Raw genomic sequence first — 24,678 nt, 5'->3', positions numbered from 1 at the left:
CCATCATTGACCATGTTACAAAGTGTAGGGAGGCAATCCCTCTTGGGAACATTACAGCAGATTCTGTAGCACGAACATTTGCATTTACCTGGATAGCTAGATTCTGGTGCCCTACATCCATCACAATCAATCAGGATAGGCAGTTCTAATCACTGTTATTTAACACATTCTGCATGCCCTGTTGTGTGGATAAATTTTGCACTACAGCATACTATCCTCAGAGCAATGGGCTCATTGAGTGTCAGCACAGGACTCTGAAAGCGGTGTTCATGTGCCATGGTGGTGAGTGGTTCAATGCCCTTCCCTGAGTCATGTTAGAAACCTGTATGGCTTGTAAGGCAGCCATCCGAGTGTCACTTGCCAAGGTCCTATCTGGTGAGACATTAGTCCTCCCAGCTGAGTTTGTCAACAATGTTGCAGCTGTCAATCTATCTGACCTCCCTGCTCTTGTCAAGCATGTCAGGTCACCTCCAGCTGCTACCCATATGCCTCCACCATGACCGCATACCTGTCCCCAGGTTTTCTTGCAATTGGCCATGGACTCATGTGAGTTTATTATGTTACAGCATGACACACTCAAACTGGCACTACAGCCACCTTACTCTGGCCTGGTCCGCATGACTAATACTCTGGACATGCACATAAATGGACAGCATCAGACAGTTTCACTTCAGTGGGTTAAACCAGCTTGGGCAATTGAGGAATCTGTCCCACAGTCTCTTGAATTGAGTTCTCCACTGTCGCAGGATGCCGTCAGTCACTCAGTGGTTGCATGTGATGATCCTCTTCCTCCACCTCACGCAGACTCTGTGTGTGATAATCTGCTGCCTCAGGCTCAACCATGCATTGCATGTAACATTGCACTATCTCAAGTGCTGCCATCTGCTGTTCCCCTGGTGTGCTCTAGTGTTTCTTCCAAGCTACAGTATCTTTGTGATTCTTGAGTTTTTCCCGGCGTATTTGATAATAAAAATATCCACGGGTATGCTGCCGGTCTATAGTGTCCAACGGGCACAATATTTCGGCGATCATACATGTCGCCATCATCAGGTGAACTGACGGACTGAGCTCCTGTGAACGTGCCAGCACGGAGATCCGTACGCTATGGGTGCTCAGAGGGAACTGGGTTCGGTCGCGGCGGCGGCCGATTTAAATACCCTCCGCCCGCGGCGCGCTCCCTCCGCCGTCCGTGCCCCACGCCACGGTCGCGCGGTGGAACAGATTGCGACGGCATCTGAGATGACGTCAGTGTGATGGCTCTGTCCGCCGTGGCCGTCACAACTATACGTTTGCTCGATTTACTCTTGATTAACCCGATCGCTGGTTCCCAAGCCTTGCTAAGATTATGGCCACAGTCACGGTTTATGAGGTCGTCATTGGTGCGAATTTCGATGGCCTCTCTAACAACGCTGTCCCAGTATCTTGACGTCTGTACCAGAATCCTCATGCGGTCATACTCCATGGCGTGATTTTCCGACAAACAATGTTCAGCGACCGCCGACTTGCTCGGATACATCAGTCGAGTGTGCCTCTGGTGTTCACGGCATCGATCCTCGACGGTAGGCATCGTCTGACCAATATACAACTTGCCACATTGACACGGAATCTGGTACACGCCGGCCTTCCTCAAACCCAGGTCATCTTTGGCGCTCCCCACCAGTGCACGAGTTTTGTTTGGAGGACAAAACACGGTTCCGACCCAGTTTTTCTTCAGAATGCAGGCGATTTTCCCCGAGAGTGCACCTGTGTATAGAATAAATGCAATGCCTACCTCCTCCCTCGTGACTTCATCCATCTCAACAGGTTGTGCTGCAGTGGTTGGGCGGAGAGCACGTTGAATCTGCCACTCTGAGTACCCATTTTTTCGAAATACAGTTCTCAGATGTTCCAATTCCTGGTGTAGACTCTCTGCGTCAGAGATAGTGCGCGCCCTATGTACTAGAGTTTTAAGTACCCCATTCCTCTGTGAAGGGTGGTGGCAGCTGTCTGCGTGCAAATACAGATCAGTGTGCGTAGTCTTCCGATACACCCCATGACCTAGGGTGCCGTCAGCCCTTCTCTTGACCAAGACGTCAAGGAAAGGTAATTTACCCTCCGTTTCAGTCTCCATAGTGAATTTGATGTTGGGGTGTATGGAGTTTAGATGTGTAAGGAAGTCAAGGAGTTTATCCATACCATGTGGCCAGATGACGAACGTGTCGTCCACGTAACGGAAAAAGCAAGTAGGTTTCCATACGGATGACGACAGGGCTTCCTCCTCGAAGTTCTCCATGTACAAATTCGCTACCACTGGTGAGAGTGGGCTACCCATGACGACTCCCTCCGTTTGCTCCGTTCACAGGAGCTCAGTCCGTCAGTTCACCTGATGATGGCGACATGTATGATCGCTAAAATATTGTGCCCGTTGGACACTATAGACTGGCAGCATACCCGTGGATATTTTGATTACAGTATCTTTGTCCCCCTTCTCCTACAGCACCCCCTATGACTATCAAGGTTTGCTTTTATATCCACATTTTTGGGAGCCCAAACAATGGGCTTTCCTTACAGCTCCAAGATGGATCATCTTCATCCTCCATGTGAGAGACATCTTGTGGAAAGCCACATCCATTTCACATGTAACGATCCTGTGCACAATCCTGTTCCAGATGAGGTGGATGCAGTTGGATTAACAGCGACATTCAGCTCTAATGGTGTCTCAAGATGTGTGTCCCCTTCTTCGCAGCTCCTCCAACACTGCTATCTCCCAAGCTGGTCCAGTTCACACGTGCAGGTCGATTGGTCTTGCCTCGCTCACTCTGCAAGAATTTATCCAACCTTGCCTTCTGTTCAGACCAGCCACAGCATGGGTGGTCACACTACCTTGCATAATTAACCAACACCTGTTCAATGGCCTACAACACTCCTGTTTTCGACAGTGCTCATTTCCTCTCCCAGTGCTCCACACTCCAGGGGTGGTGGGCTCTCTGTGGGTGAATAAAGAGTGTTTGATTGTAAGTGTTGGTAATTTCTATCTGGGAACTCATCAGCAATTGGGAACTTGTTGATAGAAAGCCCACTTCAACTGAATGGTTTGAAATGAGGGACAGTGGACATTTTCCAAAGTAACTATTTTTCTTTTAATATTCATCCACACGTACAAAGTACTCTAGAAGTAATTCTTATAATTTTCAGTGTGAGCACATTAATATTACTACAATCATAGTTTCTTGTTAGTATACATTACAGAAGCATCCTATAGTAGCTGGCTTCTTCCTTCAGTTACTGCATATGAATTATTTTATTCATAGCTGTTATTTTTCATTAACTGTAGTATATATTTCAGAATAAAATTCAATCATCAGTTGCACAGATATTTTTATTTTGTGTTACTAGTTTTGACAAATTAATTCATCATCTTCAGGAGCCTACAAAATTTGGGATATTATAAGTCATTAGGCATTGCCCATACATTATGTAAAGTATAAGAAGTTAATTACTGAAACTTACCTAGTACAAAAATATCTGTGTAATTGACAACTGAATTTTATTCTGAAATAATGTATGTAACTTAACTTGTTCACAGTCCTGAGGGTGTTGGAGTTTACAGAACACAATTTGTGATTGAATCCTGTTAAAAGTATGTGAAATTCAGGAGTTTTACTCTTATTTTTTTCTTTCCTGTAAATAAGATGTAAGGAGCATGCTTTTGGTGTCTCTTGATTCAAAGTACCATTATCATTAACTAGTAATTTGTGTAGCATGTAGTTGTTCACACAGTTGCTTCTCATTACTGGATTCATTCTACATTCCAGAATGTTGTTGTCTGTTCTGGAAACAACAGTGTAGTTAATGAGTGGGAGTAAAATTTGATAGTGTTTGATTGTCTTAATATGTTTCTATTACATGATTTTTATGTTAAGAAAGCCTATTTTTTTAATTTATTTGCCTCTAGCTGTGCTTAAGGGTTCTTTTAACACAGGCTCATTTTGCACATTGACATGTAAAAGAATTTATGATAAGAGTATGTTGTTGATAATTTTTTCCAGTATCAGTTTGTGACTTCTGTTACATCTCTTGTTGTGGTAAAACCATCTGCTGGAAGGAACACCACTATCACTTTCCATTCTCAAGTGCCAAAAGATGCTGCAGAAACTATGGATACAGCCCCATACCACAACAAAATCAGTAAGTTTCCATCTGCTTGAAAAGTTTAACATGTATAAGTTACATGAAAAGATGATTAATTTCCTTGCATCTGTTTATTTCCAGTGGCCATTGCAATGCCACCATATTTTCCAGGCAAGAGACCTGCCACAACAATACCACAATTTCTTGAGCAAGACAAAATAGGATCACTGCTACCAGCAATAACTAGTGAGTGAAAAATTCTTTGTTAATGTATGCCCTTTAAACTTAAATTTTCTGTCCTTCTCTCTCTCACCTCTTTCTCCATCAATTTTGTCCCTCCATCACATATTCCTTAGGTTCTCACTAACCTCTGTTTTTATAGTAACAAATAGCTACGAACTGCTAGTTAAAGATTCAGCAATCATTGGTATGCCATATACATCATGACCATTATCAAGAATTTTCAAGCAGCATATTAATACTTTTCACATATATTTCATGAAATAACTATGATGGTAAAACCACTGAAATTCTAACTCAGAGACTTATCAGCAGTAGTTCTCTCTGTGCATATATTCAGAAATAAATGAACCAATGTCCATGATGAAGAGAAAAGTGGTTAGCTGAGTATTGCGAATGCAGGTTAGTTGACAAGATTCATTTGATGAGATTTACCATATCTGATGTTTGTGTTCATTTTCCATACATTAATCACGTTCTTCAGTACAAAGTCATTACGAAAGATTTGAGCTGGTGGAAATTTAAACAGGAAATGGAGATATGTTGGTGGCTTATTGACACACAAAGGCTGTTCATAAAGTAACCTCCACTTATTTAAAAAAATGTGTATGAAGTTACAGAATTTGCTTCGCAATACTGTCAAAGTACCCACTTTAATTGATTTTTCCACAATGCTTCCAGCCAACTTGAGAGATATGTTATACCATTTCACAAGCTCTGAAGTTCTGCATTCATAGAATTCTGCTCCTTCACACATCTGGCATTAAATTTCCACCAGCCCAAATCTTTGGTAATCACTTTGTACTGAAGGACATGATTAATGTATGGAAAATGAACACAAACCTCAGATATGGTAAATCGTATCAACTAAATGAATCTTGTCAACTAACCTGCATTCACGATACTCAGCTAATCAATTTTCTTTTCATCGTGGACATTGGTTCATCTATTTCTGAATATATGCTTTATTGCCTCACACCACCTTCACTTATTACTGTAGACTTGGGTTACTGGATATTTAATGCCAGATGGGTGCAGGCAGCTGAACTCAACAACTACAGAATTTCAATGCTCATCAAACACTGTGACAAATGTGTCAATATGGCTGGAAACAATGTGGAAAACTAAATTAGACTGTGTACTTTCACAGTGTACTAAAACAAATTCTGTAATTTCATTCACATTAAAAAAACAAACAAACAGAAATTACTTTATGAATAGACTTCATAGACATAAATTTAGATGTACAATTACATCTTTTCTTGTGAATTTAAAAGGCATCCAAGTCTTATAAAAATAATTAGTAAAATTAGAAAATCAGTTGCATTCAGCAGAACAATGGCCACCTGCTTGATTAATAGTACATTTCATTATTTGTATTACATGTAACTAGCTTTTTATGCCTAGGAAAAGTTCATTTTACTATGTTTATTTCAGAATTCAACTGTGTTCTGCCATATCAAATTATTTAAAGAACCTCTTTCTAGCACAATTCTTTTTACATGATTTATCAGAATATTTGGACTCGTAAGTTATCTCTAACGTTATTATTGGACAGGTTTTTAATTTTCACAAAATAGTGATACCTACTGGTGAACAAGTTAGTCTAGTGTGCAGAGCAGTGGACTCTAGCCCTGTATGTCCTGGCACCTTATTGCACCTTGGCTGGGCTTCCAAATCAACTGATCTTAATCTTTAATTAAACTCTAGATAGGGATGCCCTTTTTCCTTATTCTAGTCACTCTAGGGGTAAAAGATGGCAGGGGGTAATGGGCCCACCATCCGCTACATGACCCTCCCCCCACAATCTCTGCCTTTGACACAAAATCTTGTGCTCATCCATAACAGTGTTTTCAGCCACAGCTGACATTTCTAGATGTTTGTGCCTGAAATAAAGGAAGAAGATTAGGGTTTTATACCCTACTGGTGATGAGGTCAATAGAAGAGGAGCAGAAACTAAAGAGTATGGTAGATATGGTAGAACTGGAAAGGAAACCAGCCATGTCCATCTCAAAGGAATTATACCACAATTTGCCTTAGATGATTTAGGGGAACCATGAAGAATTTAAATCTGGATAGAGATTTGAACTGTCACCCCTCCTGAATGTGAGTCCAATATCTTAACATGGATCCACCTCCATTATTTCTGACCTGATGGAGTTCGGTGCAGTGCAGCAAAACAACCTGAATAGAATGACACATTTAACAAGAGTCACAATCACACTGAATATTATAAATACCTGGTAGTTTCAGGCTTGGGCTGTTATTCACAGGGCTAAGTAGCTCTTTGATTTTTTGGGTGGTCAAAAAGACAATATTAATCCAACATCTGTCTAACATTGATCCTATTTCACTGGAAACTGTTGTGTAATGATCATCTTTCGTTGCCAGTGTGTGTGCACCACTATTTCCCAAAGAGCAGAGACATGATGTCAGATGGCTTATTTTGGAGCCAAAATGGTTCTTGTTCAACAGCATTTGGCTCTTAAGTATCAGAATTTTCCATACAACTATCATATAGTCAGGAAATTGCTCCCTACCTGCACAGAAAGTTAATCACAAGCTGAATATTCAGGTAAGATCAGTGGACAAAATATCAATCATTCCCTTAAAAAAACACACTGATCACTTTGGAGCATAGCAAATGCTGTAAAAATGGTACCAGGCAGTCATGTGACCTTCCACCTTTAATGTACATCATGGCAGTGAAGTGATGTGTATGTACTGCACAAATGTACAGAATCAGATCAGTAAGATGGGCCGATATGGAGACTTGGTAGAATGGCAAAAGAGAACTGTCATGTTTGACACGTCCATGACCACACTGTGAATGAAGTTGCTCAATTTGTTGGTGATTTATCAATGCAGATTGTCCATGCCTAGAATGAATGGTGTACCATTTGCTGTCATATAACACAGTGTAAGAGTTGTGATCAGACAAAGATACTAACTGACACAGACCAGTGATGAGTGTCACATCTTGTCAACGACAATTGGTTTCAAACTCAACATGAACTGCTCCATCACTGATCACAAGTCCACGTTCCCTGTCCGTTGAAATTTTTCAAACAGATCCTTTATTGTATCGCTTTTTGGTCCTTTGGTTACATTAAACCTCCGTTGAAAACTTCGTCTTGTTGCAACAACACTGTGTTCTAGGCGGTGGAATTTCAACACCAGAAAAATCCTCTGTTCTAAGGAATAAACCATGTTGTCTACAGCACACTTGCACGTTGTGAACAGCACACGCTTACAGCAGAAAGACGACGTACAGAATGGCGCACCCACAGACTGCGTTGTCTTCTATATCTTTCACATCACTTGCAGTGCCATCTGTTGTTGAAAATTGTAACTACTGTAATTTCGAAAGTTTGTCCGCCTGAAAATGTACTGTTGTCCCAAGCATATTGCAACAAACGGTGTATTTCTATCGCTGCTCGTTTAGTTTTTATTGCCGTTTCAAATATACCGGTCATTTTTGAAACACCCTGTATGTAGACGAAAGTAGCATGTAGTGCAGTTGAACAAGTAATAATTTTGCCTTTTTTCACTTGATGTAGGGTACGGAGTGATCTGCAACCAAATGAGGTATTCAACATGCAGTGTGTGAAAGGCATAGTTCAAGCTGAAGGAGTTCTGTGAATTTGAAGATGTTTTTCATACAATGTCTTTGTCCCACTCATTCAGATTACCATGTTTATTTCAGTATTCTTGGAGACAAAGTGTAGCCCAGTCTTCTGCGTCTTAGTGTTTCATGTCCCATTGACAATGAGATAATCAGAGTTCTACAACTTCATGATGAGTAAGATGTGTCTAGTCCTACCTTCCAAGATGATGACAGCTATATTCACAGGGCTGCATGCATACAAACAATTAGGCACCCTGTTATACCTTGACTGGGCTGCCATATCACCTGATCCTTATCTTCAATTAAATTCATGCACTTCCTTTTGTGCCAAATTGTGGTGATTATCAAGAGAAGAGGTGGTGTTACACAGAAGTGGTGTCATGCCTACATTTTTATTTGGTTTGTTTATTGTGTCAACATTTTAATTCTCTGGAACTCTCTGCTTAGACTGATATATTTCTATTAACAGCTGACCTTTATAGATATTTCTCAAACCATGTCTAGATTGAATAGACCTTCCACAAGCAAGCATTTTATTTTTGAATTATAATGTGAAGCTTACTGAAGATTTTCTTAAAATCAAAAAAATGTAACATCTGCATCATTACTATTAATTACAGCTTCCTGAATCCAAAGTAAGAATGAGTTATGTTTCATGTGACTACTCTCTTTAAAACATTACCAGAGAAGGAAAGTTGCTGCTCACCATATAGCGGAGATGCTGAGTCGTGATAGGCACAACAAAAAGATTCACACAATTAAAGCTTGGCCATTAAGGCCTTTGTCAACAGTAGACACACACACACACACACACACACACACACACACACACACACACACACACACACACATAAACGCAATTTGCTATCTGTGTGTGTGTGTGTGTGTGTGTGTGTGTGTGTGTGTGTCTACTGCTGACAAAGGCCTCTGCTATATGGTGAGTAGCAACTTCCCTTATCCGGCATTGTTACATTCCATCCCGGATTTTCCATTGTTTGATTTTTACTCTCTTTAAAAGATTTTTGTATATCCTTGTAACATTCACAACTTGGTTAGGCACACCTGCAGTTATCTGCACTGAATTATTTTCAACACATTTCAATCAGTCTTTTACTCCAAACGGATATGCATCTAAAAATTTAATAATATTCCATTGGTAGGTCTTACAAATACTTTTTGGTGCACAAACTGAAAATGTTTTAAATGTCAATAGGCAAGTACAGACAATATTAATAAGAGTTATTAAAATGCCTGGGAAGTCTTTGTATGTGGTGATTTCAATATTGATTCATCCCTGATGGTATTAATCAAGAGTATATGTAACATGGTAGTAGTACACAGTGCAACAGTGATTGCAAAATTATTTTTAAATCCATCTCTCTATCTCCTGAAACAGATGTGAACCCATAATAAATGGTTTGCCTCACCATGATGGTCAAATGGCAACAATATATCATCCACATCAACCAGTTTTGCATAAAAAAAGAAAAGTATAGTTTCACACAGTCATAAATGACTATCACACTATTCAGAGAAAGAATTTACTGTATAAACAACGGGAAGAGAGAGAGAGAGAGAGAGAGAGAAAAGAACTGTTACAACTCACATCCAAAATTTCATAGTAAAAAACATTAAATCAGTTTGCCTTCTCGAAAGGCAAAAGTACAATATGTGCCATTAACAAATTTGTTGAGAAAATTTGTTCATATTTGGACAAGTCCCAAAGAATCACAAGAATTTTCTTTGGCTTTACAAAGGCTTTGGAGTACGTAAAGCACTGCCTACTTCTCCGTATATCAGTGCTATGGGTTTTTCAAAGTAGTTGCTTTTCTGTCAAGAAATAGTACAGTAACGAAGTAATTCGGAAGTAATTTCCATAATTATTCATGTCAGTAAATAAACTCTAGCTTTAATTGGTTCTTAGTGCACTTTACAGAAGTAGCCTGCAGTAGCTGGCTTTTCATCAAATTATTTGTAACGTAACTGGGTTTTGCTCTGGGATTTATGGTGTAGCCCTACAATTCTACATCTTTGGAAAAAAACAACTATAAGCTTTCAGACGAAATTATGTGTTACACAGGCACAGGAAGTCTCAACTTTATGTATGATGATGAATACATACCAAAGTGATGAAATTAAATTTTTACCAAGGCCATTATTAGAATCTGGGTCTCCTGCTCAATAGGCAGATGCACTTACCACTGCACCACCCTCACTCTGTGGGTAACACAGCTGTAGGGATTACTTATATTTGTAGTTAGTTGCCAATAACTTGACCAGTGTGAAATCTGACTGACATCAGGTAGCTCGTCTACAAAATATTTTCCAGTATTCCAAAACAGTTAAACTCTTCACCTGATGAAAATTTTAAAACGAGTAATCACAATGCCCCTCCCACACAATCTCTTCATCATTTACGGTCATAGACAGTAAATAAATGCACACAAATACAACAAACCTTAGTGAATTATAAAAATGGAATGAAATGGGTCCTACTTTTAAGACAAACATAAGTAACTGAACATATCTTCCAATTAAAGGAATTTGCAATATCTATCTTGTTAATTTGCCTCAAACACCATACACAATAATCCACATTGTATTCCCAGCAGAAAGAGAGAACATAAAAAATAGGTTTCTTTACTACAGAGTAGTAAAAGGTGCTGATATCTAATAGTTTCTATATCACTGAGGACTACATAAATTGTTCACGCTGCACTGATCTGTTAATTTGATAAAGAATATATGGGAAGGGTTTCATAAATATTAATAATAATGATATGAAAATTATTCTAAACTAATTTCACTTTAATTTCAGCCACAAACAAGCCCATATTGACTCTTAATGACATCACATGGCTTGATCAGTATCTTGGCACAGATGGCCAGCTTCACATTATCAGCAGGAATTCATCAGAAGAGAACAGAACTTTAAACATATATTCAATACAGGTATGCAGACTTGAATAGTCCTCTGTAGCAATATATGTATGTAAAAGCACTGCCTACACAAAAGTATAGTAAGCTAGATCTCAATACTCCCTGTGAAGAACTGCACTTTGAAACATCGGGTATAGTAATTGAGTGCCTTATAATATTGGTAGTAGTAGTCTACAGGTCACCTAGTGAAGACCCCAGTATCTTTCTTGAGAAATTTGATGACCTATTAATGTCCCTCTGTACACCAAAATGGGAACAATATACCATTGTCATTGGAGGGGACGTCAACTCAAGTTTTTATATTCTGCAGGACAAAAAAACTGTTGCAGATTTCAAGAATGTACTTAGGCAATATAACCTGTACTATACTAACTCCAAACCTACCAGGGTCCCTGCTTGTCTTGATAATATATTTACAAATATTAATAGAACTCATATGTCTTCAGATGTAGTTAGTTTTCATTTCTCAGACCATAATGCAGTGTATATTAGTCTTAGCAACGTAACTCCAGACTGTTCCAGCCCAAAAGCTAAAACTGTAACCACGAGACCTAAGAACAAAGAGAGGATAGATAGATTTAGACTTGCTCTCACTTGTATCAGTTGGGATGCCCTATTTAGTAGACTACAACATTGTTCCTCTGACATTGTTTTTACTGAGTTTTTCTCTATATTTTTAAATACATTTGAAAATAATATTCCTTTGAGAAAATGTACTCTAAATATTAAGGATAGTAGTTGTTATAAGAGAAGGAAAAACAGGGAATGGTATACTCCACAGTTAGGGCAAATGAAAAACACTGTTATGCTCTATTCTGGTACGTACAAGAACAGCAGATCTGAACTACATAAAGAATTATATTCCAGAGATAAGTGTAATTATAGACAGGCTATTAATGATGTTAAGAAGCTACATAATACAGCCCTCATTGAAAAGTCTAGAAATAAATGCAAAAAACCCCTGGAGTATAATTAACTCTGTGGCTTACACTAAAGGAAAAGACGTTATTGCCATATCCCCAGATGAATTCAATAAATTCTGCATCCAACCTATTGAAGAAATATGCAGCTCAACAGACAAACCTCCAGAAAATGCCCTTAACTTCTTCGATAACTATTTTGAAAGGCCCCGCCAGAGCATTTTCAGCTTCACCGAGGTGTGTACCAATACAATTCTGAAAATAGTTAAAAATTTCAAAGCCTCAGATAGCGTTGATTACTATGATTTATCATGTAACTTATTGAAAGATATTATATATAGAAAAACAAAGATGAGGTGACTTACCGAATGAAAGCGCTGGCAGGTCGATAGACACACAAACAAACACAAACATACACACATAATTCTAGCTTTCGCAACAAACTGTTGCCTCATCAGGAAAGAGGGAAGGAGAGGGGAAGACGAAAGGAAGTGGGTTTTAAGGGAGAGGGTAAGGAGTCTTTCAATCCCGGGAGCGGAAAGACTTACCTTAGGGGGAAAAAAGGACAGGTATAAACTCGCACACACGCACATATCCATCCACACATACAGACACAAGCAGACATATTTAAAGACCAATCTTTAAAGACCAGTCTTTAAATATGTCTGCTTGTGTCTGTATGTGTGGATGGATATGTGCGTGTGTGCGAGTTTATACCTGTCCTTTTTTCCCCCTAAGGTAAGTCTTTCCGCTCCCGGGATTGGAATGACTCCTTACCCTCTCCCTTAAAACCCACTTCCTTCCGTCTTCCCCTCTCCTTCCCTCTTTCCTGATGAGGCAACAGTTTGTTGCGAAAGCTTGAATTTTGTGTGTATGTTTGTGTTTGTTTGTGTGTCTATCGACCTGCCAGCGCTTTCGTTCGGTAAGTCACCTCATCTTTGTTTTTATATATAATTTTTCCCACATGGAATGTTTCCTTCTATTTTATTGAAAGATATTATTGACGGCATAATTGATCCCTTAACCTACTGTGTAAATAACTGTCTAGCTGAAAACAAGTTTCCTGATGTACTAAAAATATCTAGAGTGGTCCCAGTATATAAGAAAGGTCATAAGAACTGCCCTGCTAGTTACAGACCAATATCGTTAACTCCTGTTTTCTCAAAAATTCTTCAAACAATTATGTATGATCAAGTTAGCACGTATTTAGATAACTTAAACTTAATAAGTGACAAACAATATGGATTAATGAAAGGTAAATCCACAACAGATGCTATGGATTCTCTTGTACAATTTGTTCTGGATGTGTTTGAGGCTAGGGGATTTGCTCAGGCTACATTTTGTGATCTGAGCAGAGTGTTTGACTGTATGGACCATGATACTTTACTGAATAAGCTATCCTATTATGGTTTTGCTAATAGCAGCATAAATATGATTAAATCCTTCCTTGAGAACCGCCAACACGTTGTATGCATTAACAGGGAGAAGTCAGATCTGGTTAATGTTAGGTCTGACATGCCACAGGGCTCAGTACTTGGACCTCTATTGTTTTTACTTATGATTAATGACCTGCCATCTTTTGTAAACTCTCACACAATAATGTATGCCGATGACACAATTTTTTAAAATAAAAGCTCAGATTTAAACACACTAAAAAATCTAGTTAAAGATATCCTTGCTCAGAGTTCATTATGGTTTAGAGCGAACGGTTTTCTACTAAATGAAAGTAAGACCCAGGCACTTTCCTTTAGCTCAAGAGAGAATCATGACTTAGAAAGTATAAAATTTTTAGGTGTTATAGTAGACAACAAGTTGACATGGGAACCACATGTAAAACATTTACCTGCCAGACTCTCAAGAGTTATCTATTTAATTAGCAACTTAAAAAGACATGTCCCTAATAGGTATATAAGATCAGCGTATTTTGCTTTCTTTCAAAGTATCATATCATATGGAATCTTATTGTGGGGCAATAGCAGTCACGTAAAGGGCATTCTACGTTTACAAAAAAAATTAGTAAGAATAATAACTGACTCAGATAAGTTAGAACACTGTAAACCCTTGTTTGTTAAATTGCAATGCCTGACAGTAATAAACTTGTACATCTATAATGTTCTATTTTATGTTAGGAACAGTATTTCAAATATATCATTAAGAAGGATGTACATAGCCATAACATCAGGAACAAATCATGTTTAGATGTACCATATCAAAGACTATCAAAGCCACAGAATTCATATTTAGTTCTTGGACTTAAGTTGTACAATAAGTATAGATTTAAAAGAGTTACCTGTCAATATCTTCAAATCTAACTTGTACAGAATACTAGTAAATAATCATTTCTACACAGTAGACGAATTTTTTGAAACTGAAAATACTGTCTTTCAACACTGTATCTAGCGGATGGTCTTATGTAATCCAAACTAAATTGTATTTAGTAATTAATGTTAAAAATGTAAGTTATCTTGACATTGTCTATTGCTTTATGAGCTGAACGACAATAAAATTTGATTGATTGATTGATTGACAGGTACTCATCTACAAAATAGTCCTCTGTATTTGACTTTAATGCCTTTATGCACAAATGTGCTCAGAAATATTGAATGAAAGTATATTGGTTACACATATGACATCCTAGGACTGAACCCAGAATCTTCAGATTTGTAATCTGTCACTTAGCCCCTATATTATTATTATTACTATTTTTAATTCATGGGTTCATGGCTGATCTCAGTGTCCAATGAATAAAATACTTTTCGCAATCAATCATGTTACCTTCACAAGCAATGTAGTTCATTAGTACTCCCAATGTCAGTTTTCAAAATATTGTCCCTGTTGGACACTGAGCTCTTGCTACACACCTGTGAAATTCAGCCACACAAGCCTTTTTTGTCAAATTGTTGAGATTTAATGACATTTCAGTAGTGTGTGTAAAATATTATGATTTCTAAATGAATTTTACATTAAGTGATACATATCTTTTTTGAAACAGTATTACAATAAATTACAATGAAAAAGCAATATTTTTTATATTAAAAATATTGTAATACATGATTCTCATAGAACATTTATTACAGTAGAAAGAACTTCTAAACACTAAGAGTACTGAACCAGTTTTCAATTTACACATGAAAATTACAATGAAAGTCATTTCTGTGGGACTGGTATTTAAAATGGGTGCTATATAGAATATGTAAATATTAGTCTATTACTAAAATAATTTATATTTTAATGTTTATAAATGTGCAATGATAGTGACAGGTCTTGGTTGTGCAAAGCCAGTCTGTTGTCATAATTAACATGCTTCATGGGGACATGTCTGTAGCCACATCACATTTTCACACTTAGAAAAACAGTAGGCCTACCTAGTCCTTTGAGCTTTTAGGAAGTAATGTTTCTGTGAGACTGAAGAAATAAATCAGTATTTAAGCATTTGTTACAGGAAAAAGTTCCAGTTCAACCATGTACAACCCCAAATAATGAACGAGCAACTTGCAGGCCTCTTGTGGAATGTGTGTTGCCTGAATTCAAAGATGATTATGACATCTTTCTACAGTACATTTGCTCATTTGGAGAAAGTGACAGGTAATTTCCTTTTTGTGCACAAAGTTCTACAGAGTATACTCAAGGCAATATCGATACTGGTGATAATGAATGATGATGATGATGATGATGATGATATAATTGTAATGACATTACTATGATTGTTATTATTATTATTATTATTATTAATTTTGCACAGTATTTCAATGAAATCATGTTTTCAACCAAACATTTAAAAGCAACATGTGTAATGCTAGAATGTTTATTTAACTGTAATACTCAAATTGAAAGAATAGATTATGTTTTCAGTAATTTAAGGATCTCATCATCACTGATCTGTGGTTATATTTCCATTTCATTCTCTTGCTGGGAGTACAGTGTTCTCTCACAACTTCTTGGCCACCAATATTGCAATTATTTATGTCCTTCCAAGAGCTTCTATTGTTAGATTCGGTATGATATTTTGCCCTGAATTATATAGAGCATTTACTAAGACACTGTACTAATATGCTGAAGTGTATAGTATGGGAAAGCTAATTATGTGTGATTCCAACCAAGAGAAAAGTAATACTTAGCTTTTATCTTTGGTTCACAGCTCTCTCGGTGTGTGCTGCCCTGTCTCAACTGGCCCAGGCAGTTCACCAAATGAACCAGCAACTGAAAATTATTCATTAGTGCCATAAACAGCCTCTGTCCTCTTTTGTGTTACATTAAACATATTTATTGAAAATTTTGAGTACCTTACTATATGAACTACAACCTTCTGAAGCTTAATGTGTGAGAATAGCTTGGAAGATGTGAGCCATATCAATTCAGTGACTGATTGAACTTGATACATAAGTAGTAAGTAACTTGATACAAAATTACATCAAACAAAATGGAGAAACCCAAAGATTCTATAGTCTCAAATACAGGGTGTTACAAAAAGGTATGGCCAAACTTTCAGGAAACATTCCTCACACACAAAGAAAGAAAATATGTTATGTGGACATGTGTCCAGAAACGCTTACTTTCCATGTTAGAGCTCATTTTATTACTTCTCTTCAAATCACATTAATCATGGAATGGAAACACACAGCAACAGAACGTACCAGCATGACTTCAAACACTTTGTTACAGGAAATGTTCAAAATGTCCTCCATTAGCGAGGATACATGCATCCACCCTCCGTCACATGGAATCCCTGATGCACTGATGCAGCCCTGGAGAATGGCATATTGTACCACAGCCATCCACAATACGAGCACGAAGAGTCTCTACATTTGGTACTGGGGTTGTGTAGACAAGAGCTTTCAAATGCCCCCATAAATGAAAGTCAAGAGGGTTGAGGTCAGGAGAGCGTGGAGGCCATGGAATTGGTCCGCCTCTACCAATCCATTGATCACCGAATCTGTTGTTGAGAAGCATACGAACACTTCGACTGAAATGTGGAGGAGCTCCATCGTGCATGAACCACATGTTGTGTCGTACTTGTAAAGGCACATGTTGTAGCAGCACAGGTAGAGTATCCTGTACGAAATCTTGATAATGTGTACCAAACGTTCACAGAAAATCTGTGTTGATGATGTGATTGCACAATTGCGTGCGGATTCTCATCAGCCCACCCATGTTGATTGTGAATGTTTACAATTTGATCACGTTGGAATGAAGCCTCATCCGTAAAGAGAACATTTGCACTGAAATGAGGACTGACACATTGTTGGATGAACCATTCGCAGAAGTGTACCCGTAGAGGCCAATCAGCTGCTGATAGTGCCTGCACATGCTGTACACAGTACGGAAACAACTGGTTCTCTCGTAGCGCTCTCCATAGAGTGACGCGGTCAATGTTGCCTTGTACAGCAGTGACTTCTCTGACGCTGACATTAGGGTTATCGTCAACTGCACGAAGAATTGTGTCGTCCATTGCAGGTGTCCTTGTTGTTATAGGTCTTCCCCAGTCGCGAGTCATAGGCTGGAATGTTCTGTGCTCCCTAAGACGCTGATCAATAGCTTCGTCTTCCTGTCGGGACACCTTCGTTCTGGAAATCTGTCTCAATACAAACGTACCGCACCATGACTATTGCCCCATGCTAATCCATACATCAAATGGGCATCTGCCAACTCCGCATTTGTAAACATTGCACTGATTGCAAAACCACGTTCGTGATGAACACTAACCTGTTGAAGCTACATACTGATGAGCTTGATGCTAGTACTGTAGAGCAATGAGTCACATGTCAACACAAGCACCGAAGTCAACATTACCTTCCTTCAATTGGGCCAACTGGAGGTGAATCAAGGAAGTACAGTACATACTGACGAAACTAAAATGAGCTCTAACATGGAAATTAAGCATTTCCGGACACATGTCCACATAAAATCTTTTCTTTATTTGTGTGTGAGGAATGTTTCCTGAAAGTTTCGTCGTACCTTTTTGTAACACCCTGTATAATGAAGGATTCTTATGTATGGGACAAGCCATCAAAGAATTAATTTTTTAGTTTTCATTCTCACCACTCATTTGAATCTTGCTATTCGATTAGAGACTGAAACAGCCTACAACACTTGATGACATTAGAAGAGGTCAGCTGAAGCAGGATGAAGAACAAAAAACTGGTCATTCTGTTTCTGTTTGTCTTGAGCGAGTGTGTAAGGCTTTTGCCTGTAAAAGAGAACATCATCTCTCAAAACACATTTTTGTATTGTGAATATCTGCCACCTAAGGATTAGCACGAATCCTCACTTAATGTCCATCGATTGCTTTAATTATTCAGTCTCTACAATACTGTTGTTAAAAAGCAACTATTTAACTTAACCAAACACAAAGTTGATACCCTAGAAAGGAATAGTTTATCTAGCACTTCAAACCAGTTCACATCTGTTGGTGATAGGAACCTTAGCCTAAGTGATCAGAACTCATGCAACCATTGTACAATAACAAACACTTAAGTTCAGGTACAGTAGTTCAAATTACAGCCTTCTGTTGAATCAGTTTTATGAACATATCCAGCCAGTTCACTGCTCATCCAGCACATGCATCTCCCTCTGCAACTTCTGGACACATGTTGCCCCACGTCTTACATTCTGGTACCCTAGAAACTCACTCTCATCAGAAAAAAACACCCATTTCAATGACCAACAACATTCCACACATTTATGTAGGGCGAGGCTTACAAGTTGTCTTGTTGTAGAATAATAAGGAAATTTTCAGTAATTCTAATGTGGGTAACGCGATTGTACTTTTTACAAAAAGTTTATAGTCTTTTACAAGGAACCATTCCACTATTTGCCTAAACTGATTTAGCGAAGCCATCCTGAATATTATTAGCATAGTGTCCTAATATCCGACACTCTCAGTTTGAAGGGAACAAAATATTATGTGAATTTTTATATTTCATTTGAGCTGATGTAGATCTCTATAGTTTATATCCAGAGAGAGAGAGAGAGAGAGAGAGAGAGAGAGAGAGAGAGAGAGAGAGAGAGATTTTCACATTCATTTACCATAATAATATAAATTTTTGTATATAAAATGTTTGAGCCATATCGCAATCTCTGCATGCTGCACAACTGAAATATGTATATTTATGTGATGATAGGGTGCTTCTCATAAAACAGGTGAGGATCATTCCTACTCCTACAAAAAGCTATGTTCTGCTACACTAACATAACTCGAATAATATCCTTTTGTGATCTTTCACCCTTCATGCTCCTAACGTCTATGGTTATATTCCTGTGCAAGACCTATTCATATATCTACTCATCAGGCTGTCATTCTTCACCACCATGAAAGGCAGAAGCACCTGCAAAAGCAGCCACTTGTACTAACATATGGATTTTCTCACTCCCCAACACCAGCTTTCCTGAACTTTTTATCATTTTCCATATATTCCTGTCCACTGCTCAATGTATCTTATGAGTAGTACAATCTCTATTCATAATAATATATTTTCTGTCCTGAATTTTCATCAGTGAAAATCTATATATTTAATGTACATTTACTTTCCTGGTCATTTCTCAGTATGAATACTGATGTGATATTTCAATTGTCCCCTTGAATTACATGGTCAAAACAAAGATCAGCCTGGGCAATCTTGGGAAAATGTTTTGACCGGGACAGCCAATGTAAACCCATCTACACTACAGGCAAAAGGAAACCAACCATTAAACCATTCTGCTCATCTAGGTGTTAATGATGTATCCAACTTGGAAGTGGATCATTACACAAGTGTTGGACCTCGATCTCAACTTAACAACAACTGAAGGTGATGCAGTCTCTCAGCCACATGATTAACCCCAACAATGGATCCCTGAATCTAACATCTATTTGGAACGTTTTACTGTCTTTTAGCCTTGACCCTATAGACCAGTGGTCACCGAACTGTGGCCCAAATCAAGTATTTGTGTTGCTCACAGTTCTCTGCCGCATTTTATAATATGTAATATGCATCTAGCAACTAACAGCCAAATCCAGAAAGATCAACTAACATTAAGAGCTTCTTAAGAGTGTAGTTCTCCTTCTTAGTAACAAACTAAACAGTAATATTTTAAGACGTGCTTAATTGTCATTGACATTGGTGAATTTGGAGGTGAGCTAAGTAAAGTTGGCTGCTTACCTCACTGGCAAAGGGGTAAGTAGTGTGGCCACTGTGGGGTTAGAGCAGGGTTTCCCAATCCGTGTTCCACCTAACACTAGTAATCCACCTGATGCAAATAAGTGCTCAGTGAAAAACTACTAATAATATGCTTCTTTTTGTGTGACTTTTGACAATACCATTTTAATGGATGTAAATTTCATACCGTTGGCATCAGAAAATGTCGTGTGCACATAATTACTAACATCAGAAACTCCAGGTTGGAATATCAACAATATAAGGAAAAGATAGACTGCTGGTTACTGTAACAATGACACTTCAAGCCACAGACAGGATCAATTAAAAGACCCTTTGCGTGATGTGTGCTTCCTTTGTGAATGAATATGTGTGTGATTCTTTTTCTTTTTCTGGCAAAGGCTGTAGACAAAAGCATATGTAAGTTTCTTTTAATTGTGCCTGTCTGCAACTTAATCTGTCATCTTACAGTAAGTGGCATTCTATCTTTTCCTTACATTGTTCATTACCGGGGGGGGGGGGGGGGGGGGCGTATGGCCCCCCCCCCCCCCTCTCCCCCTGCCCCACTGCCACCCCCATCACCTACATGAAATACAAACTGCCTGGGTGCTCTGTAGTGTAACTGAAATATATTTTAGATTTAAGCTATTGATATATTGAGAGCATTATCAGCTATCGCCCATCCCTACTTCAGTGAAGACCAACTTATGTCATCTGCTGGCTGTTCTTGAGCTCAGTTGTTTTGTTAATCAGTTCATGCTGTGTGCTGTTATGACCATTTTTAATTACAGGCAAGTTTGTAACAAGAAAGAAGATGGAAATCGAGTATGATTCATCTACTAGCGTTATGATAAGTTAAAAACATATGTATGCACTACTACAACAGCCTAATTACTTATCTATATCTGTTTAATGTTAGCACTGGAGTCATTATTTGGAGACAGATAGAACATTGGTGTTGCAATATCTCACTATTTCACATGGCAGTGGAGCAGTAAACATCACCACAAACAAAATTAAATTAAAATCAATGCATAAAAATACACTCAGATATGCTTGTGTCACCCAAAAATCACATTAATCAACAAAAATAGTGCCCAAACATTGACAGTTACATTTCTTTCAAACTATTGCTCAAAATTAAACAATGAAAATCCAGGATGGAATGTAACAATACCAGAGAAGGAAAGTTGCTACTCACCATATAGCAGAGCCACTATATGGTGAGTAGCAACTTGCCTTCTCTGGGATTGCTCAAAATTCTATCATTAGTAGCAAAATGTCAAAAATATTGCCCAACTCGGTCATCTAGTTTTATGAAAACCAGTTGCAATACAGAAGGATGGGATGGGGGTTTGTCAGGACAGTATGCACTATTATGCACAATGGCGTTGTATTATGCATTAAAGGCAGGGAAAAGTGATTAATATGCAGAATTTAAGTGTAAAATATGTCATAAGTATTTTAAAAAATCAAAATTTTCAATACACATGAATGTAGTTCCTATAAGATGAAAATATGCAAACATGCACGAGAAAACCCTGAGGCTGCCTGTTGCAGTGATATGGTATGAATGGTACCGATTTGTTTAAAATGACTGAAAATCTGTCCAACCCACATGGACAGCTGCACCCATTAGTACGTCATGTCCAGGATTCATGGAGGTGTTCGTGAACCTTATAATATAACACTGAACTGGCATTACAAGAGCAAAGAAGCAGTGCATTATATAAGAATTATAATTCATTTGACAATACATTGAAATTATCACATTGCAAAATAATGGAATATTTCATTGTCCATTTGCATGTTTTCTTACATACTTTTGAGAGTAATGTTAAACTTTTGAAGAATAGCTTATCTTGTATTGTATTATATTTTCATTTGTCTCATAACATACGTTTTAGAGATCATCTGCTTGTATTGTAGAGGAGACATTCCAATTTTTGGTTTAAGATATATATAGTTACATAATTTTTAACACCAATTTTACTAGCGCAGGTTTATGTTGAACACATTATTAAACTATTTTCTCATGATATACGGTACTTAGTGCCTAAATTTTCAGACATTATTTTATACATACAATATTCTAGACAACACTACGATATTAAATACTCATATTGTTCAAAGGATCATCTTATTGTTCATAAATTTCTCAGTTGAATAGCAGCATTTTTCACTTCAATGAACCTATCTCCACACTCAGTACATCTCTGCTCTTGAGTTTGTTATAGACTTTCATTCCCATTTACTTGGGTGTCTGTTGGTACAGTTTTAGGCAATGTGTTGGAAACATGAAGTTTTCTTTGTGTCTAGTGTTGTACATATGTTTAAAGTGGTTTTCTTCTATTACCTTAGGATTAGTGTGAACGAAGGTGGTAATCTCAAACATGTACAATGCAAGAATAGGTAATATTTTTAAGTTCTAGAAGACTGCGTGACTGGATTTTCCTGGAGAGCCAGAACACATTCTTGTAATGATTCTTTTCTGAAGTAGTGGGATTTGTTATGTGAGACTTGAATTCCCCCCCAAAATTAAACCACATCTTGTTATGGATTTAAAGTAACTGTGAGACACTGCCTTCCTGCTGTTTATGTCTGTTACATCAGACAGCATGTCCATTGCAAAAGCAAGGGTGTTTCATTTAGTGGCTAAATAATCTATATGTGCTTGCCAGCTTCAATGTTTGTCCAAGTTTAGTTGCAAGAATTTGATGGACTGAGCTTCTATCATAACTTGATTTTTATGTGTGACACTGATTTTTGATTGTTTGGTTTTAAGCTGTGTAAACAGGATCTTTGAAACCATGAATTAAAGTTGTTTAATGTGTTTATTAAATTGTCTGGAATTTCCATCACATTTTGTTTTTCAATAATTACTGAAGTATCATCAGCTGGTTAGGCACTGATATTGAGAGGTAAATCATTTATGTAAAGGAGAAACAAGATTGGCCCTAAGATTGAGCCTTGAGGGACTCCTTGCGAAATTGTATCCCACTGAGATGCATAATTTACGGTGTTAGATGTGATTACCCTTTGCTTCCTGTCTGCCAGATACGACCTAAAACATTGTTGAGCATTTTGTCTGATGCTGTACCTGTCTAGTTTATGGAGCAGCATGGAGCGATTCACTAAATCAAATGCCTTTGTGCGGTCACAGAATTTTCCTGCCACTTTATTGCTTTTGTCCAGTGATGGGCTGATTTTTTTCAATGAATTCATTTTCCATTTTTGGAACCCATATTGGTTTTTGAGAATACCATCAATTTTTTGTGACAAAATTTCTTATCTAGACTGCAGCTATTTTTTTTAATGCTTTGGATAACAGTGGGAGGATAGAGATAGGATGTTAATATTCCATATCCTCCCTTGATCCATTTTTGTGTCGTGGTTTAGCCTCTCCATACTTAAGTATATCAGGAAAATTGGCTTGCTTACATAAATATGTTTGTTGATAGATTAGGAAGTGCAGACTGGGACTTTATATATAATTGTCAATCTGGAAAAAGGGAAGCTGAAATTAGCTTTGGTAACTTCTTTAAAAAGTACACAGATTTATGTTATTCTTGCTCACCAGTAAAAAAAATTAGATATCCAAATGAAATGAAAAATGGTTCACACAAGAGCTAGTAGAAATTAGAGGAAACTTGCAAATGCTGTACCAGATGCATAAACAAGCCTCTGACCAAGGGGCAGAACAGAGTGTGAACATTCGTAGGTCATATCTGAAATGCAAAAAATACTATAAAGCTAAACTACTTCTGGCAAAAAAGCAAGCAGTGGAGAACTATATAGAAAGAGCTCCCAATAAATGCAAGGCAGCCTGGCAAATAATAAAACAAGAGAATACACCGAAACACATAGAAACAGCTCTGCTTGATCCTGAAGAATTAAACGAGTACTTTTTAAACTCAGTTAAAGAAATAAGTAACAGTATCAAAGCAACAAATTCATCTACAATGAACCTTGTTGGAACACCACTGCCTGTTAACCTGGCATTTCAATGGAGGGCTGTCACACCTGCTGATGTTATAAAAGCTGTATCCAAATTTTCAGGTTCTAAAAGTACGGACTGTTACTGGTTATCAAATAACATAAGCAAAAAGACAATACACTCAATCGCCAAACCATTAGCTTATATTTTTAATAAATGTGTAGAATTTGGAGTTTTTCCGGATGCACTCAAGGTATCAAAAGTTGTCCCAGTTTTTAAAAAAGGAGACAAACATCTCCCCCAAAGCTACAGACCAGTCTCCATTGTTCCAATATTCTCAAAGGTATTTGAGGCACTGATACACAAATAAGCAACTTTTTTGAAAAACACAATATCCTATGTAACAATCAGTTTGGCTTTCGAAAGGGGAAGAACACAACAGGGACCATCTTGGAAATCATTGACCAAACCTTAACAGCTTTTGAAAATAATAACATGGTATCACTGGTATTATGTGACCTAAGCAAAGCTTTCGATTGCATACCTGTTGACATACTACTGGGGAAACTAGAGTTTTATGGGGTGAGAGGGAGCACTTTATCTGTGATAAATTCTTATTTAAGTAACCAAAAACAATTCGTTTCAGTCAGAAATTTAAATTCTTCCATCATGGAAATCAGCACAGGTGTACCACAAGGGTCTATCCTTGGATCCTTCTTCTTCATTGTCGCTATTAATGATTTACCTAAAAATATAGCTCACCCTGTTGTG

General features: G+C 37.8%; 2 protein-coding genes across 2 annotated transcripts in view; one reads left to right on the top strand and one right to left on the bottom strand.

The window, feature by feature from the left end:
• Positions 1–16,074, top strand: part of LOC124775894 (inter-alpha-trypsin inhibitor heavy chain H4-like) — a 148,114-nt gene extending 132,040 nt beyond the window's left edge. The window contains exons 13-17 of the mRNA XM_047250732.1: positions 4,029–4,167; positions 4,252–4,356; positions 10,797–10,930; positions 15,281–15,423; positions 15,977–16,074. Of these exons, the coding sequence (XP_047106688.1) occupies positions 4,029–4,167; positions 4,252–4,356; positions 10,797–10,930; positions 15,281–15,423; positions 15,977–16,064 (609 nt within the window). The 3' untranslated portion in view covers positions 16,065–16,074. The remainder of the gene's footprint in view (positions 1–4,028; positions 4,168–4,251; positions 4,357–10,796; positions 10,931–15,280; positions 15,424–15,976) is intronic.
• Positions 15,647–24,678, bottom strand: part of LOC124775903 (annexin B10) — a 128,392-nt gene continuing 119,360 nt past the window's right edge. Inside the window, exon 11 of the mRNA XM_047250752.1 lies at positions 15,647–16,038. The gene's annotated coding sequence lies outside the window, so the exon portion shown is untranslated. The remainder of the gene's footprint in view (positions 16,039–24,678) is intronic.

This window comes from Schistocerca piceifrons, chromosome 1 (assembly GCF_021461385.2).
Source record: "Schistocerca piceifrons isolate TAMUIC-IGC-003096 chromosome 1, iqSchPice1.1, whole genome shotgun sequence".
NCBI classification, from domain to species: Eukaryota; Metazoa; Arthropoda; class Insecta; order Orthoptera; family Acrididae; genus Schistocerca; species Schistocerca piceifrons.
Note: the sequence above shows the minus strand (reverse complement) of the source record. Positions and strands in the feature narration are given on the sequence as shown.